The sequence below is a fragment of the Mustela lutreola genome, chromosome 14, assembly GCF_030435805.1.
Source record: "Mustela lutreola isolate mMusLut2 chromosome 14, mMusLut2.pri, whole genome shotgun sequence".
NCBI lineage: Eukaryota > Metazoa > Chordata > Mammalia > Carnivora > Mustelidae > Mustela > Mustela lutreola.
The window spans coordinates 7,292,849-7,311,721 of NC_081303.1; the positions used below are offsets into that span (position 1 = coordinate 7,292,849).

Here is an 18,873-nt window from a genome sequence, read left to right on the forward strand (position 1 = left end):
GAAAATGAAGTTGAATATAAAGTAAAAATTCGGCCCTTAATTAGGGTTAACCCTAACCCTAACCCTAAATTCAAATTAGTTGAATTTAATTTCGGTTGTTCTTTTTTGTTAGCTGGGTGGGGATGGGGTTAGGTGGCAATGCTCATATGTACCTACATAACCCTGGAGTTTAAGGGTTTTTTTTATTATTATGTAATTCTCATCAACAAAATCATAAAGGACTATTACAATACCTTATAATCACCATGGATTCAAGTTGCATGCACCGTCTTTGAGGACAACTAAATTTGTTTAAGAAACTTGAAATTGGAGGGGAAGACGAACCGTGAGAGACTGTGGACTCTGAAAAACAATCTGAGGGTTTGGGAGGGGCGGGGGGTGGGAGGTTGGGGGAACCAGGTGGTGGGTATTGGAGAGGGCACGGATTGCATGGAGCACTGGGTGTGGTGCATAAACAATGAATTCTGGAACACTGAAAATAAATTTAAAAAATAAATAAAAACTTAAAAAAATTTTTTTAAATTCAAATTAATTCATTCCACAAATATTCAGTGAGCAACTACAAGGTAAAAGCCATTGGGCTACAGTTTGGGAATACTGCAGGCAGCAAAGGCTGACAAAGCCCTTCCCACAGAGTTTACAGTCAGCCGTCCGCACTAATGTCCTTTGGTCAGGTAAGGAATTTTTTTCTATCAAGATTACAAACCATCTGGAGAAAAAAATACTACAGCAGAGAGTGCTAGTGCGCACCAATACCCATGATCCTCCCCTTGTCCTGGGTACAACACTGAACCCCATTTCTCAACTCCCTTTCAGGGGCTCCTCCTGCTCTTTCCCCTCCTATAAGACCTGAGAGGTCAAGCCTGAAGATTATAACATCACAACATGGAGGAACTTTGATTCCTACAGAACTGTATGGGACAGAGCCCCTGCCCTCCAGCAAATAGAGTGGACTCTGGACCAGGATTTAATGAGCAAAACCTTAGGGCCCCTGGGTGACTCAGTTAGTTGAGCTCCTGACTCTTAGTTTTGGCTCAGGCTATGATTTCGAGGTCTTGAGATCAAGCCCCGTAGGGGGCTCTGCCCTCAGCAGGGAGTCTGCTTGAGATTCTCTCCCTCTGCTCCTCTCCCCACTTATGCTCCCACATGTGTTCTCTTTCTCTTTCTAAAATAAATTTTTTCAAAAAGAAATGAAAGAATACTTTTCTTGCTCATTCACTGAAATGGTGGAGTTATTTGTTGCAATAGTCTATCGTGACCAATAAAACATATAAATAAAAAGTTAATTTAATTTTTATCCCATTAGTTCAGAGCAAAATTGAAGTTTAATACATGGGCTTTCCCAGACCAGGAAATCTCAGTGGAAAATAGAAGAGCTAGCTACATTGATTTCTGTCTTCTTTAAAACTCACTTGTATACAAGTTAGTATTTAGTCTATACTCACCTTTAAAAATATTTGCTTGAGACTATCTATTCATCAAACTAGTGTTTGCTATACCAGCTTAAGTGCTAAAGATACATTATTATAAGGGTTAAAGTATGTCAAAATATGTTTTCCTACATAAAAGGTAAGCTCCTTGAGGATAAGGACCATTGTTTTATTTATTTGTTAGTTTACTGTGTCTTTCAGACTTTCCATCTTAAGTGTGCTCCTGAGAACCAGAAACATGGGGACCATGTGCAAGGTTACAAAGCAGAATCTTGGCCACCCAGGCATACCAAATCTGAGTATGTACTCTTTAAAAAAAAAATTTTTTTTTTTTTACGGTCTCTCCTGGTGTACTGTATGCACACTAAAATTTTAAAAGAACTGACATAGGGGCCACTGGCCCAGAGAAAGAACACAAAACATAATGTCAGGTAATATATTTTAAATGTAATTATTTTCCTGTTGACGTGGTAGTTAAAATATGAAGTCCTTACACTTCTTCAGAAAATTAAGCTTATAAACTATCTTGTTAGAAAAATGTACATGTGCATATTCTTAAAAAGTTTTATGACTAATTTCAGAGGTTCTCATGGCTCTCCTGAAGCCAATTCAAGTAATTCTCAGATTTTAGGGACTCTGAGTTAAAATTCTCTGGATTCAAGTAAATAGATAAATGAAGGCATCATGAAAGAGAAAGAAAGACCATCAATGAATAGAGACTGAAACCATATGAAAGTACAAAGGGGGAGATTTAGCAGTGAATATTATAAGGTTAATAGAAAAAATGTTTTCTCATTCCAAACTTTTGAGTATTAGTAGCCACAGTAGCTATTATTATAATTATTATTAATTATTATTGCCTGTTATTAGTGTGATCTGCTACTTTAAAGTTTCAATGGAGAGGGTCCTGGGTGACACAGTCTATGGAGCATCTGACTCTTGGTTTTGGTCAGGTCAGGATCTCAGGGTTGTGAGGTCGAGCCTTGAGTTGGGCTTGAGGCTCAGGGCAGAGTCGGCTTGATGATGCCCCCTCCCTCTCCCTCTGCCTCTCTGTCTCTCCCTTTCCCTCAGGCCCTGCTCCTCATGTTATCTCTCTCTCTCTCTATCTCTCTCAAATAAATAAATAAATATTTTAAAAATAAAAATAAAAAATGTCAATACAGGAATTGGCCATTATAACTTGGCAATTCTCTGGTCTTTAAGCTTTGTGACTTAGAGCCTTAGCCTCATGCTTCTTCGCAATCCTAGTGAGGCCCTCATAGTCCTGGCTGACAGTCGTCAAGCCGAAACCTGTCTACCACACACACAGATGATAAGCTTCCCATTCGATCTAGAGGAGTTTCTGGAAACAAATTAGTTTGAGCTACACACTCGTCATGGCATGTGAATAATGATACCTGAAACCCTAAGTGGTGAGATGGACTTTGATATTCTAGCAAACCAGACTGGAATCCAGGCACCAACAATTCCTGGAACAGGCCAGTCATTTAACTTTTTTGAACTTGTGTTATAATTCATAAATCAAGTAAAAAATAATTCTAGTGCCTATCTCATGGTGTTTTGAAAGATAATGGGTATAATCTCCATAGTACAGTAAGTATTTTAAGTAAATTATTAACTTTGTGGCCATTATTATTACAAGACATAAATGTTTCCTGATGAGTTAAATATTAATTTTAATGGAATTTTACTTAACAAGATTTTTGGTAGATCTTAGAATTGTTACTATTTTCTTTGGGGAATACCTTGCATTTATTCCTGAACACTTTTTCCTATAAAATTCTTGACTTTGGTTTTTTTTTTTTAGGAGATTTTTTTTTTTTAAGATTTTATTTATTTATTTGACAGAGAGAGATCACAAGTAGGCAGAGAGGCAGGCAGAGAGAGATAGGTGGAAGCAGGCTCCCCACTGAGCAGAGAGCCCGATGCGGGGCTCGATCCCAGGACCCTGAGATCATGACCCGAGCCGAAGGCAGTGGCTTAACCCACTGAGCCACCCAGGCGCCCCATTGACTTTGGTTTTTATCATTGAAGGTGTCTGAATAATCTCTATAAAAGTATTACATTTTCCAACAACCACATCTACATGGTGAAAACAACATGTATATTACCACACTTACCTTTCTGATCATGATGATATAAATAATCGGATTATATACAGTGCTTGACTTAGCAAAGAGATAGGAGACAAGAGATACTGTTGGAGTGACCAAGTGTCCATAACCATTCACCACCATGAAACAGATCACGATATAAGGCATCCAAAAGATAAGGAAGATAAATATCATTAAAAAGCACATTTTGGCCACTTTCTTTTCATATCTTAAAATCTTAATCACTTGAATTGTCTGAAGATCTTCAACACAACGAAGCTGCAGAAAGGAGAAAGAAAGAGCTGGAAGTCAAAGAAAACTTTTCTCATGTTGCTTTGATAATAGATATACAGACAAAATTCCAGGGCCCACCCTTGTGGAAAGACAACTCAACAGGACTTTTGGGGTCAACTTCTGATCCAAGAGCTTCCAACTGTGTCCAGCCCTTAATCTCTCCATGTCTCAGTCCATTAATCTTTAATACAGTACTTGGAGCCACATAGCCTCTTTGATCCTTTAATGGTTTTTAATGTTTTCCAATTTCTTTAAAGAAGAAAAGAATGGGGGCGCCTGGGTGGCTCAGATGTTGAGTGTGGGACTCTTAGTTTTGGCTCAGGTCTTGATTTCACAATCCGGCCTGCTGTGCTCCATGCCCAGTGTGTAGTCTGCTTGGGATTCTCGCTCTCCCTCTGCCCCCCCCCCCCACAACCACACATGTTTTCTCTCTAAAATAAATAAATAAAATCTTAAAAAAAAAAAAAGAAGAAGAAAATGAATTATTTTGCTTAGATTCTCCAGTCACTGAAAGACAGCCTGACAGAGTCCTGACAAGTTGGAAACTCTCTCTATGATCCTGGAAACTCTAATCCAGACCATAACCCTCAACTTCTCAAACCAGGCAGCAAACATGTGACGTCGGTTCTGCATGGTTAAGCTGGTCTTGGTTAAAGCTAAATTCCCAAATGAATTCTTGCTGCAAACTATGGTGGCTTCCACTCCCAGCTAACTACTGCAAAGTGGGATTGGATGGGGACCTCGCTTGTGGTTGGTTTCATCCGGGCTCAGGTGCAGAGAACACTTGTAGCCACATCCCTGTAAACTCAGCATATCTGCTTTTAATTCATCCCTAGTAAAGCACTGAAGAATAATGGTCTAGAGTCTGAAAGTTGTTTGGGTTTCTCAGATAAAAGTTCTTTCTTTCGAGGTTCCTTCTATTGTTATTATAAATTTGTTAGTAAGGGGAGGGGATAATATCCCTCTACACCAAAAGTATGTTCTTAAATAAAATGGTTTTTCTGACTATCCTAAAAAGTTAAGTTTGCTACAAAAATACAAATGCCTATGTATTTAAAATAAGGTATCTTGCATACTGTTTATACTTAGTGCACAATTTTAAACTGGGAAATTTATTGCATTTCAGCAAAATCTAAGCATTCCTTTTTATTTCCAGGATTATCATAAAAATTAAGGAAAAAAAATTCCAAATAAATCAGAACATGTGCTTATAGTGTTTAAACGTATATTTGAATTGATACAGCTAAATTATTGATATCATCTAAAATTATATTGAAGAAACTCTGTTCTTAGTAGAATCACCTATTCATACTGACAGAGAGTAGGAAGAAAATATGGATAATTAAAATGATTGTGTTTTTATAGAGTAGAGGAAGGTGTAGGAGTGGGCATGGTTGTAAAGTTGGATTCTATTATTATCTATTCTATTATCTATATATCTATTCTATTTTTTAAAAAGGTTTTATTTATCCATTTGACATAGAGAGGGATAACAAATAGGCAGAGAGGCAGGCAGAGAGAGAGGAGGAAGCAGGCTCCCCGCTGAGCAGGGAGCCCGATGTGGGGCTCTATCCCAGGACCCTGGGATCACGACCTGAGCTGAAGGCAGAAGCTTTTAACCCACTGAGCCACCCAGGTGCCCCTCCCCAGAGTTTCTTAAGAAGGTTGTAGAGTTCTAATAAAAGGTCTCTATTTGGAATTAGGTCTGGATCCATATCCCAGATTCACCACTTTTGCTCCTGGCAATCAATTACTTCCTCTAAGAGTCAAGATTAAAAAAGATTCAAATGAATAACTTGTTGGACTTAACAGAAGTTGGGTCCCAGTTCCACACACATGACTTTGTGGGATTATGTCCAAGATTAAATATTTATTTACACTGGAGTTATATTTGAAACTAACACATTTATATGCATTTGTACTTTTATGATACTATGGAATATTTGGAATCAAATTTTGGAATCAAATCAGATTTTTGGCTCCTCAGTTGCAATTAATGAGTATATATATATTTGATATACTCAATATATAGTCTATTTAATATATGATATATTGCATTGTATTGATAATATACAATATACTCAGTATAACTACAGCTCAATCATCTGTCTCCAATTCCCCACCATCCAGAGTCCCCTACAGACTCATCTCTACCCTTTCTGAGCAACTCAATTCCCATCTTCTCAACATGTATCAAAGCAGAGCACTCATTTATCATCTTGAAATTACATGCATGCTGGAGAAGTAAATTTAAGGAAATACTGGGCTGGGAAAGCCCAGTTTCTCTTTGGTACAAGGATATAGTTCTGATTATTGTTCTGGATTATTTGTGTTTGCAAATCTGTAGTTTCCATGATTATTTTTCATTGATCTCTTTTGGCCTCTCTGTTTTATCATTCTCCATGCCTTCACTCTGTCCTTTCAAAGTTTTCCAAATAAAAGAGCCCCCCAAATATCCTATCCCAATATACAATCATTTGAGAATATCTTCTAAAATGGCTACAGATGGAGCAAAAGCATATGCACAGCTGAACTTGTCCTGAAGGTTGAACCACTTAAGACACATTCCCCAGAATTCCCAATAAAAGAGTCCTCTGCCTACATTAAAGTGGGCTTAGTGATGCAGACACCTGTAGATTTTCGAACATTTCACCGTGAGTCCTTTCCTCACATGAGAAGCTCTGTCTCCATCAGTGCTATGAGTCACCCCTCTGGATAACCACCAGGTTCTGAGTGGAGAATACTGTGGTCTAGAGTCAAGTCTCTTCAGACTCGCACCACTTGCCCTTCCAATGCATTGTTTGTCACTCATTCCAAAAATAGTCTCTGATCAACTACTTTATGCAAGTCCTGTTCCAGCCGTAGGTGAAAAAATGAATAAGACGGGGTCTCTGCTTTTAAGGAATTCACTGGATTCTGAAGGTGACAGGCACACAGACTGTTTCCGTAGATGATGCGTGTCATGAGAGAGGCGACCAGAGAGGGCTATGAACACACAGGATGGGTAATGGATTCAGACATAGGTAAGGGCAGGAAGATACTGAGCTCAGCCTCCTGTGGTTGAGCCGAGGAAGGGGCAAGGACAGAGTGTCCCAGGAACAGGATGAATGCTAATGTAAAGTAGTAATAGAACACGTGTCACGTTCTGGGAACAGGAAATACTGCACTTGACTGGAACCCGAGTTGGCAAGAGGGTCGGCATGTCAAGAATTAAAGCCGGACACACGGACAAGAGATGGCAGGACCATCTGCAGGACCCTGGTACTCACACTCAGAGGCTTTATTTTTCATCGTGAAGGCAGAGGAACCTCTGAAGGATTTTAAGCTGGCCAGTGATATGAGAAAACTTGCACTTAAGAATAATTACTCTGGTGGAAGTGTGGAGAAAATGCATTAGAAGAAAGCAAGAATAAAGGAAGAAAAAACTAAGGCCCCTTTGAACTGAGTCTGTGACCACAGGAGAAGGGGAAAAGGATATAAGGAAAAATAGGAGGTTGAATACATGAAAACTGATCATTGATTGTGGGGTAATTGGGGGAGATTTGGATGAGGAATAGTCAGATATTCTGCTCTCATTTCTGGCTGAGGAATAATGACCATCCACTGAGAAAGGGAATGAAGGAGCAGCCGGTCTGGGGGAAAGATGGCCCAGTTGTCTTCGCGCACATGGAATCTGTTAACTGAATGTTCTGAAGAGGCACCTGGAAGGCCAAGTCAGTTAAGCGTCTGCCTTCGGCTCAGGTCATGATCCCGGGGTCCTGGGATCGAGCCTTGCATCAGGGTCCCTGCTCAGTGGGGAGTCTGTTTCTCCCTCTGTGCTCACCCCACCCTCATCCTGCTCTCTCATATTTTCTCTCACTCTCAAATAAATAAATAAAATCTTAAGATAAAAAAAGAAGAAGAAGAAGAAGAAGAATCTGATAGGTCTGGGGACCATCCTAGTGGAGGTCTGCAATAGGCAGCTGACTGGGACCTGACAGAGGTCAGAAGAACACCCTGGGTCAGAAGCCGTTGTTAGAAGGGGACATCCTAAGAGCATAGGAGATGCCCAAGGCCAGTGTGTAGTAAGAGAAAAGAGCTACACTCACAATGCTGGGAAGCCCATAGGAAGCCGCCCTGGGCAGAGACCTAAGAAGATGGGCCAGAGAATCAGCAGCAAAGACAGGAGAGAATGGAATCCTAGACACAGTGGAGGAGAAAACCACCAGTGAGTGGAAGTTTGTTAATAACGCCACAAGTGTCAAATACCATGGATGTCAGAAAAGAAAAAAGAGATAGGAATGTGTTCCCTGGATCTAGCATTTGAGAGATCATCAGTTACCTTAATGTGGGCTGTTTCTCTGACAGTGTGCTCAAGGAAGGAAGCGCCAATTTGCTCTGGGTTGGGGAATTAAGCGCTAGGTAAGTTTATTAAACTATAAACTCGTTGAGGCACGGGCGATATCTTATACATGTTACATCCTCAGAGCTTAGGCAACGGCTTAGTCAGCTTGGGCCTCCATAACAATATAACATAGACTGAGTGGCTTCGACAACAGACATGTATTTCTCACACATCTGAAGGCTGGGGAGTCTGAGGTCAAGATGCCCACAGGCAGGTTTCGGTATGAGACCTCTTTTCTTGGCTTGGAGATGGCTGCCTTCTCTCTGTGTGTCGCATGCTGGAAAGAGACACGGCAGGAGGATGAAGAGATGGAGGGAGGAAAAGACACAGAGAGAGAGAGAGAGAGAGAGAGAGAGACACTGATCTTTCCTCCTCCTCTTACTAGAGCACTAATCCCATCATGAGGACCCCACTCTCATGACATCATATGACCCTAATTACCTCCTAAAGACCCCATCTCCAATACCGTTGGTTGAGGGTCAAGCTTCCATATATAAATTTGGGAGAGAGAAGAAAAAAAAAACATTCAGCCCGTAATAGTCAGTAATTGGTGCATTCTCTATGTTCGACCAATATTGGCCGAATGCATGCTTACTGAGTGGTGATAGAACACCAAAAGCCACTAATGGTTCTTTGAGTACAGACTGGTGCGGAGGGCGATGAAGTGAGAGCCAGAGGGAGTTGAGAGCAGACTTTGCTTTTGTATAATAGTAGCATAGTTATTGCTAAAGAGAAGGAGCCAGAAGTAAGGAAGAGATTGGAGATGTTAAGTGGAAGAGAAAACTATTACTTGCGAGAGGTCCCTGGGGCAGAAAATGGGGATGGGGGAAACCAGAAGCTAAGGTCAGCTTGGTCCTCAGAGATCTATGCCATGACCCCAGAACTGAAGAGGGGGGAACCTAAGAATGAGGCTGAACAGAGCGATTTGTATGAAGGGGGACAGGGAATTGAGACATTTCTTGATAATAGCTTTCTTGTAAATAAGCATGATTATTTGATAAGAATGACTGGGGTTAGGGCAAGAGCTGAATTAAAAGGAGAACTGAGGCTTTGTAGAAGTGACCGTGTGAGAGAGCGGACCCTCCAGGGACCCAGAAGTTGTCAGACACTGCTGGGAGGACCTCCAGTATGGGCATTGGGAATCTGGGCGCGTATTTTCCTCCAGCCGCTCTTTGTAGTTTGACTATGGGCATAGGGAAAACCTATCTTTGGATTGGTATGGGGATTTTTTTCTTCTTTTTTTTACAAAACAGATGTGTATGAGAAAAGTTCGAATGTGGAAGTCAGCAGTGGGTTATGATTTAAAGTAATGCATGTGGCCAAGTTAGGTTTTGTTTGTTTGTTTGTTTGGTTTTGTTTTTTAAAGGTGAAAGTTAGAGGGGTTTAGCAGGGTGCACAGGAGACCGCTGAGCAGGAGTTCTGAAGGAAGACGCAGACAGGAAGACATGGTGATTGAGCAAGGAAAGTGTTTGGGGCTAAAGTAGGAGACTGCCTCCCACTGTCACTTCAGACGTCTCGCTAGCACTCAACAGGAAACGCATTTGTGGCCAGTCTTGTGCTTTATGATTCAGAAGTGATTTCCGGAAAAAATATCTATACTATGGTCTAGTGGATTTACATGACCTTTGAATGAATAAAATCATGGGAAGTGTGGAATTTCCTTGGTCAGAGTTCTTTCATTCTAACAGTGTCAGAGAATGCAGGTGTTCTTGGTTGTTACTGATTTTATCTGTCCAGAACCCCTTTCCTTCCTCCTTGTGGTTTAGAGGGTGGCAGAGAGAAAGTAGAGGTTACTCCTCATTTGCCTTTTAGAGAGTGATTCAGTGCCCAATTCTATTGAACAGAGTAGAATTCTATACTCTCCCAGGAAGTCCCCTAGAACGGCGCCAGCTGCGGACAACCACTGATCACGTAGGGAGAGTTTGAGTCTCTTCTGCCCAGACCTGCCCACCCTGGAAATAGATTAGGGGAGGGGCACCTGCCGTTTTCAACTTACCATTCGAACGGAATACAGAATATGGCCATAGCAATGGGCTATGACTCCCAGGGGCACCACCAGGCAGCCAAGAAATAAGAAAAGCACAAAGGAAGAGTCGTTGGCGTCCTTGGATTTCCAGTCCACAGAGCAGCCCAGTCCATGCACGTCCAGGATGTACCTGTTCCAACCCAGCAGAGGTGCTCCCGACCACGCCAGTGAGTACAGCCAGATGTAGGTGATGGCCCTCCAGGCCCAGGAAAAATTGATCACTCTGGCATGGACCACGCGAATGTAACGTTCATAGGCCAGCACAGTCAGGGTGGTGATGGAAACGATGCCTGCAAGAAGAGAGAGTGGGACACTATGACATGGTGTGGCGGCGGCCGGACGTGGCCGAGGGTCCGCTGTCCGCTGGAGACACCTCCCAGAGTGTCCGGAACAAACCAGGTGCTCTGAAAGCCACATCTGAGAGGACTAATGCCTCACAGACCCCAGGACATTTGACTGGAAACATATTCACCCAGGAAAGAAAACCAATGGCAGGTGGGTTGCGCAGGACAAGAATAAAAGCTCTGCCCCGGCCATACAGCTCCTGTGTTAAACTTCCTGCCCAAGAGAGACTCTGAAGAGAGGGTCACTCAGTGAGTCTCACTTGATTTGACCTTTTCTCAGTCCTGACCCAGGACTGAAGATGAAATTGAAGTGGGTTTCACAAGGCTGAAGGGACAAAGTTACCATAACAGTAGCAGGGGGGCTGGGTTAACCCTCCTGCTCGCGGACATAAGCCTACGGACTGTTCTCATCCAGGACGGCTGACGAGGGAGGGGAGCCCCCTGTGCTCCCCGGGTCTACATGCATGCTTCCTTTTGGCAGCAAATACACTTTAACAACATTCTCATTTATTTCCCTGCCTCTTCCCAGAGAGTGGTTCATTCCAACAACAAGCTTCTCTTGAGCACCTACTATGTGCCCGTCACCTTTCCAACTCTGGAGGTTTCGGGATGACAGAAATGCAGAAATCTAGGTGGCCAGAGGGATCCCCGTTGTGCAAACAACAGTAAGACTGCGGGATGGGCGTCATGGAACAGGGGGCCTTTGTGAACCCGGAAGGAGAAGCATATTCCAGGAGAAACTAAGAATTATGTACCAGAGCAGGGAGACCATTTAAGGGTCTAAAAATGATGAGAGGATTCAGAGGTGCCAGGACTCCGAGGATCCAAAGCAGAGAGGAGGGTAAAAGGAGCAGATGAGTCTGCTGGAAAACGCTTTTGATTTCTCGCTAAGGGTTTTCTTTCTTTCTCGTTCTTAAAACACACACACACACACACACACACACACACACACACAACCATTTTTCCTCTATAAAACAGCAAATTATAAACCTGTTACTCTGTCATGTTTTTTAAGTGTGAAGGACAACAGTTAAGTTCTCTTCCTTCTTCCTCCTCCTCTTTCCTCTGAAAGGACCCTCATTCCTGCAGTGGTACGGAACTCCCTTCCCTAGGCCATGGCATGGAGATCAGCTTGAAGGCTACTGCAATAGTCCAAGCAGGTACGACGGGGCCTGAATTAGAGTACCTTTAAAGGTATGAAGAGCAAAGTCTGGGTAGCAAGTGTCTAAATGTTAAAAAAATTGTCTTACAGATGAAGTTATCAGTTTTTTATTTGTATACAACTGATCAAAATATTTTGTTAAATATTAAAAATAAAAGGGGCGCATGGGTGGCTCAGTGGGTTAAAGCCGCTGCCTTCAGCTCAGGTCATGATCCCAGGGTCCTGGGATCGAGCCCTGAATTGGGCTCTCTGCTCAGCGGGGAGCCTGCTTCCTCCTCTCTCTCTGCCTGCTTCTCTGCCTACTTGTGATCTCTGTCGGTCAAATTTAAAAAAAAAAATCGTAAAAAAATAAAAAATATATTAAAAAATAAAAAACTTAATTAGAAATAAATCTCTTAAGGTGATCAGTACAGCTTTCCCTCACCACGGAGATTATACCTTATCCACAATTACTATTACCAAGGCTAGAACAATTAAGGATAAATTCTCTTCCTGTTTTTCTTGCTTATAAAGTTAAAGATTTCTTGATCACACATGTATCCAGATGCAATGGAAGGGATTTTGTTATATTCAGTTCTTATTGATTATAAGAACATTCCTTTTATATTCAATGATTTGAGCTCTCCTGAATTTATATGCCAAAAATTGCAGAATGGTTATCATCAAAATTGTATTTACTCATCCACCAACTCAACTTTGTCAAAGGTGAACCAGAAACCACCGCAGTGGTCAGCCACTTCCCCAGGTTCGTGGTCAGTGTTTTAACTTACCCCTTTGTTTGCGGCCTGGGACCTCCTCCCTGCCCTCCCTGGTGACTTGCACCCTAAGACTTGGGATGGGTAAGGGGTGTATCTTCCTGTGGGCAGTAGGGGACAGTGATGGAGAAAGGGAAGGTTTGCATCACAGGGAGCTGGTTTCTGGGAGAGAATACAAGCTGAGCGTTTAGAAGTTGATTCTCCTAAAACTGTCCTCACATAACCATCAGGAAGAGCTGTATCTCGAGCAGTATGCGTTCACCCATTTGAAGACAGAAGTCTAGGAAAACTAATCTTGGGGGCGCCTGGGTGGCTCAGTGAGTTAAAGCCTCTGCCTTTGGCTCAGGTCATGATCCCAGGGTCCTGGGATTGAGCCCCACATCAGGCTCTCTGCTCAGCAGGGAGCCTGCTTCCCCCTCTCTCTCTCTGCCTGCCTCTCTGCCTGCTTGTGATCTCTGTCAAATGGATAAATAAAATCTTAAAAAAAAAAACAAACAAACATACAAACATAATCTCGGCATATTATGGAGACTCTGCTTTATCTTGCTGTGTCACTTACTTACACTGGGATACAGACAGCAAGCCCCAAAGTGCCAGCCACACTCCAAGCTGGCTGTGCAGACACCACTGTTCCCTCTGCCTGAACTGCTGACGGAGATCTCAGAGCCTGCAGAAGACAGACGTGTAAAGAAGGAATTACAGGAGTGTGATACATGCTGACCCAGAGCTGTGTCTGGGAGCTGGAGGATATAATCGAGGAAGCACTGACCTCTGCCTAGGGAAACACTGAGGAAGGTCTTAAAGCAATATTTGAATTGATGAATGCAAGGGAGTTTATCAAGCTGGCGAGGGTGAGGATATTTCAAGGCCAAGGCTGTAGCATACAAAATGCATGGAAACAAGAAGAGGTATCTAAGGGTTAACTCTGTACACCAGATTGAGTCAGTAAAGTTCTCTGTGATATAATTTGGGGATTATGCATTCTCTTACATTTATCAACAATCCATGCACATAAAATAGACCAGGCACTGTGCTAAGAAATGGGCAAAGATAAACTATAAAAGAAAGAAACAGTAATAGGGTGATAAATTCTATAATAGAGGAATGTCTATGAGGCCAGCCTTGGATTCAACTCCAGTTTCTGTACATAAACACAGATCACTCTGGGAGAATTAATTAATATCTGTGAACCTCAATTTGCTCACAGTAAAATAGAAAGAATAGTACCAAAACGCCACCTCATCGTGAGGGTGTGTATATGTGTTACATAAGAATATGAATGTATTTGGTTAGATGATGATATATAAGATATCATCATCATAGTTATTATTGTTGAATAGTTCAGTATCTAGGGGTAAAACTGCTTTAAGTGGTAGAAATCTGGCAGAAGGCACAGGAACAGGCAGAGGAGCTCTGGGGCTTAAATTGTTAATAATTTATACAGTAAGGATTTACTTTACTTACTTGCTGCGTAATTTATACAATAAGTATTATTAATGTAATTACTTAAGAACAGTCATCTCCCCCCTTGGCCACTAGATGTCCACAGTGAATAAACTTACTTATAGCTCAGTGGTCTAGACTGGGTAAGCAAGTTTACACGAGAGCAAATGCTTAGAAGAGCGATTGCCTGGACCAGGCGCCAGACCTGTCAATACTCATCTGCTGGATTAAAAAATAAATATGGCGTGGTTCACGTCTTCAAGGAGCTCACACTCCAGAGTATGAGGCGAAACTCCGAATCTGATAACAGGAGGAAACGATCCAGTTTTTCTCTGGGAAGCAGGCACTATCTGAGTGAGTCTCGTAGATTAAATACGGTTTCACCGAGCAAATAGGAGAGGCGAGAGGGGAAAGCAGTGTCAGTCCCATTCCGGCGCACGAAACGCACGGAGACCTGGCCGAGCTTAGAGCATTCGGGTTCCTGCACATAATTCAATATGGTGGAAGCAGAGGGTTCTAGAAGAAGGGAAGTTTGTCTTTTGTTTTGTTTTTAAAGATTTTATTTATTTATTTGACAGACAGAGGTCACAAGTAAGTGGAGAGGCAGGCAGAGAGAGAGAGGAGGAAGCAGGCTTCCTGCAGAGCAGAGGGCCCGATGTGGGGCTCCATCCCAGGACCCTGGGATCATGACCTGAGCCGAAGGCAGAGGCTTTAACCCACTGAGCCACCCAGGCGCCCCAGAAGGAGAGAAGTTTTAATTACTTTCATCTATATATAGTTTTGGAAACTATTTGATGTTGCTTCATAAAAATGTTTCTTTATTAATTAGGACCTCTATTTGTATTTGAACCTTAAATAAGAAAAACAACATGCTTAATATGCCTGAGAAAACTTATTCTCCTAGGAAGTAACCTCTTCTTTGGAATCTTGTTTCCATTGCTTATTAGTAGAGTAATCTTTCCTGCTCCCTTTTACTTGATTAACAAGGATAATTTCCACCACATAACACATGGAGAGTATCTCCGTGTGTCAGGCACTGCTCTGAGCAGTTTGCCTGTGTTCTCTTATTTAATCCTCACAACTCTATAAGACACGTGGAAGTTACTACCATCCCCATTTTGTAGGGGGAACTAAGATAAACATGGTTTACTACCTTGCTCAGGTCTCAAACTAATAAAAAACAAGAGCCAACATTCAAATCAAAGAGTCTGCTTCCAAAGTCGACACGATGCTAAACTCATTGTCAAAAAGTTTCTACTAGTGAAGTAGACACTAGAGAAAACATATATAATCCATGTGTTGCCTACTACTATTGAAAAAATCTTTTTTTTTTTTTAAAGATTTTCTTCATTTGAGACATATACGGAGAGAGAGAGCTTGAACAGGGCAAAAGGGAGGGGGAGAAGCAGACTCCCTGTTGTGATGGGAGCCTAACGTGGGGCTCGATCCTAGGACCCAGAGATCAGGACCTGAGCCAAAGGCAGACGCTTAACCATCTGAACTACCCAGGCACACCAGGGCTTTTTTTAGTTTGTTTTTTTAAAGTAGGCTCCCTGCCCAGTGCCGAGCGCTAAGCAGGGCTTGAACTCAAGACCCTGAGATCAAGCCCTGAGCTGAGATCAAGAGTCCGGCGATTAACCGACAGTCCCACCACCCAGGAGCCCCTTGAAAAGGTGATTTTTTAAAACTCAATTTCTTTTAAGCTGAAGAATTTGAAAGGAAATTAGAGATGACCATGCTCATCTGAATAGTTTCTCCAGCACTGGAAAGCCCAGTGACCATTTGATCAAGAACAGCAGTGCGTGGAAAGACCCAAAAGGTGCACAGTCCTTTAGTGCACGTATTTTAGGCATTCACCCGCCGTCTGTTACGGCAGAAACTGAGTTCCAGTTAATAATTCCTTTTTCCATATTTGTTTCCCTCCCCCTTTTCAAATTCCATTTTTCCATTGTTTGTTCCCCAAAGTTGCTGCTCCTCAGGGTTCGTGCACGGACTCAGTTCCACAGAAATCCAGCACAGTGTGAAACTTCCAGCTCTGTGGGTCAAAATTTTATGATTTCAGGTAAGAAACCTACACAGAGACTTGGTTTGACCACCACTTGGACACCTACCCACCAGATGCTCACTGTGTGCTACGGACTCGGAACGCCCCGAACGAAAGGGCCAGCGAGCCCCAGAAGACAGGGTGTCCCCGGGGCAGCCTTTGGCCGGTGGGCTGTGGGCTGGCTCCGGCCATGCGCCGTGACCACGCTGTCAGCGCAGTTCTGGCTTCTGCCGCTCTTCACGGGTGTTTCAAGGGAGTTCTTCCCCCACCCCCAAAATACTAGTGATTTTTCACAGGGAGGTGGAGCGAAGTGTTGATTCCGTTGGTAAAATACGGGGGAGTTTTTCTACGGTTGTGTGTCCCCTCTGTCGTGCGTCCCCTCCTCCGAGGCTCCCTTGAGCGTCCGCATCGTCGCTTGGAAATCATCCTGGACTCATTTCCCCAAGGTTATCTTTGATTCTTCCAACATCAGTGCCTCTGTCCTGCCTCCTCGGGCTTCAAACTTGACTTTGTCTTCCTACAGCTCCCTTTGCACCGACAGCCCAGTTTCAGACCGTTTGCCTCGCCTCTGATTTGACACTGTTTTAGGGTTTGTTGGCTTCTGGGGTAAGGAGAGCCCCATCTTGGGGTAAGGTCTTTTTTTTTTTTTTTTTTTTTAAAGATTTTATTTATTCATTTGACAGAGAGAGATCACAAGCAGGCAGAGAGGCAGGCAGAGAGAGAGGAGGAAGCAGGCTCCCTGCTGAGCAGAGAGCCCGATGCGGGGCTCGATCCCAGGACCCTGAGATCATGACCTGAGCCGAAGGCAGCGGCTTAACCCACTGAGCCACCCAGGCGTCCCAGGGGTAAGGTCTTATTAGAACTTTCTTTACTTTATACTTCGGTCTGCTTGTCAGCGGAGGATATTGGACAAGATAGATCGCGAGGGGGGAATGGATAAGCGATATGCCAGGAGTCCCAAGAAACACCCGTGGTGACTGGAGTCTGCAGGCCCGGGGCGGAAGGTCAGTGTCGATATAAAGTGACCGCTCCGTGCCGTTACTTAAGGTTCATAAGCGACAACATAAACGCAGCAGGACAACAGTCCAGAAAACAGTCCGCGGGGAGGGTTTATCAGGATCTGAGATATTCTAAATTCTAACCCTAATTGAACTGCACTCAAAAATGGGTTGGGGCCACGAGTAAAACGGGAGGCATACGCTGCCCTTGTTTTTATCACTTAATCAAAATGACGTCTTGCCAAGGGCAACCTCGATCTTAGGACAACGCGCACAGGGTCCGCAGAAAAGCTGCATCGGAGAATTCTCCTCCAGCAGGACCTCGCCTCCGGCCCCTTGAGGGACGCGTATGCTTGCTCCGTCTCTCCTCTCTCCTTCGATCTTGCGCTTTCGCTTCACCAGAAGCTTTTCTTTGGAAATATTTCTAAATTCATCCCTGGGTCTCCCACGTGTCCTCCTTCTCATTCAGGCTCACAGCCCGCAAGGGGCTGCTCTGACCTGCTCCTGACTGACTCTTTTTCCCTCTGTCCGGCCTCATGCTCCTTTGCGCCAAGCACCAGTGGGAGACGGGATTCAGGTTGCGGGCCACCCCAGATGTCCCTGAGCCAGCTCACGAGCCCCCATTCCCCAGCGTGGGCCGTGACCATCTGCCTTGTTCCCCAGCGACGGCGGTTCTGCTACAGTGACAAGGCTCGGCTCGGCAGCCCCGGCCAGCCCTGGCCCGTGGGCCGGACCGGCCTGCACCTGTGCCCTCCCTGGACCGAGCTCACGTAGGCTGCGGCGTCCCCAGCGGCTGCTCCGACTCAGCTGAGCCAAGCCAGAGGCAAGGGGCATGGAGCACCTCACGGAGCAGACTGGGACCCAAGGAGCCAAGAGACAGGAAGGGGCCAGTGATCCAACTGTGTGCACCCACCCCCACCCACCCATTCCACGGGTTTTCTCAAGAGGCGCCGGGTTCACACAGCCTCTCTAAAGGTGTCCCCAAGGACAGAGCACGGGGCTGTTTCGGGGGAAGCCACGGCTCCGGGTGCGGCCTGGATGCTTGCCCTCCCTGGACTCTCTCATTCTCGATCCCCCGGAAACCACCCCCAGGAAGTCACTGATCCGTAGGCTTGCCTGAGGCCTTATGTTGGGGGAACTTGTGCTAATAATCTCATAACCCCTGTAATCTCCTCTGGCATAATGATCTGCAAAGCTTCCTCTGCTTACTGCACGGGTGTTCAGAGAGCTCTGCGGTTTACTTGCACCCCGGCCTATCTTCTCTTTCGCCATTTCTAACTTCCTGAGTGAGGCCACACTCTGCGCACACACAGCACACACCGTACCTTCGTGGCGGCTGTTCACGACTTCCTGTATTTTGGTCACAATTCTACGCATTCATGTCTTGTCTTTCCAGTTATATTGCAAATGCCTAAGAGCTAGGGACCATGTCTTGTGTATCTTGACATCCTCCCTGGCTTCTGCAATAGCTAACAAGGGGTTATAGGTTAGCTGATGGTAAAAGTCATGTATATATGACCGCATTTCTTCTCGAGTCAAGGATAAAAACCCTGAAGTAAACAGTCACACCTATAATTAAGCAAACACTCATGTGAAAATGCCGCTTGGAAAGAGTCACAGATTTCAAAGAAAAGGAAACGTTTTTAAAGGAAAATACAACATCTAGATCAGAAGAACATAACAGAAGACCCACTTCCTACTATTTTTCCTGAGGGATCCCCTCGCTCAAATCAAAATACTAGTTAGCAGTCATCGCATGATAATTTTTGATTATTGAAAAGTCCCTATGAAATCCTCAGTTTTATGGATGACATAAAGTCAAATGATATTCCCGCTAGATTTGTCATCTCTTGTTCTCCAATGACAGTAACAAATCATAACGCCTATTTTGTATGGTGTT

General features: G+C 43.8%; 1 protein-coding gene across 1 annotated transcript in view; it reads right to left on the reverse strand.

Moving 5' to 3' along the window:
* The window catches only part of OPN3 (opsin 3), a 42,048-nt gene that overhangs the window by 1,664 nt on the left and 21,511 nt on the right, over positions 1 to 18,873 (reverse strand). Inside the window, exons 2-3 of the mRNA XM_059146704.1 lie at positions 10,198 to 10,517; positions 3,551 to 3,802 (exon numbers count right to left, since the gene is read on the reverse strand). Of these exons, the coding sequence (XP_059002687.1) occupies positions 3,551 to 3,802; positions 10,198 to 10,517 (572 nt within the window). The remainder of the gene's footprint in view (positions 1 to 3,550; positions 3,803 to 10,197; positions 10,518 to 18,873) is intronic.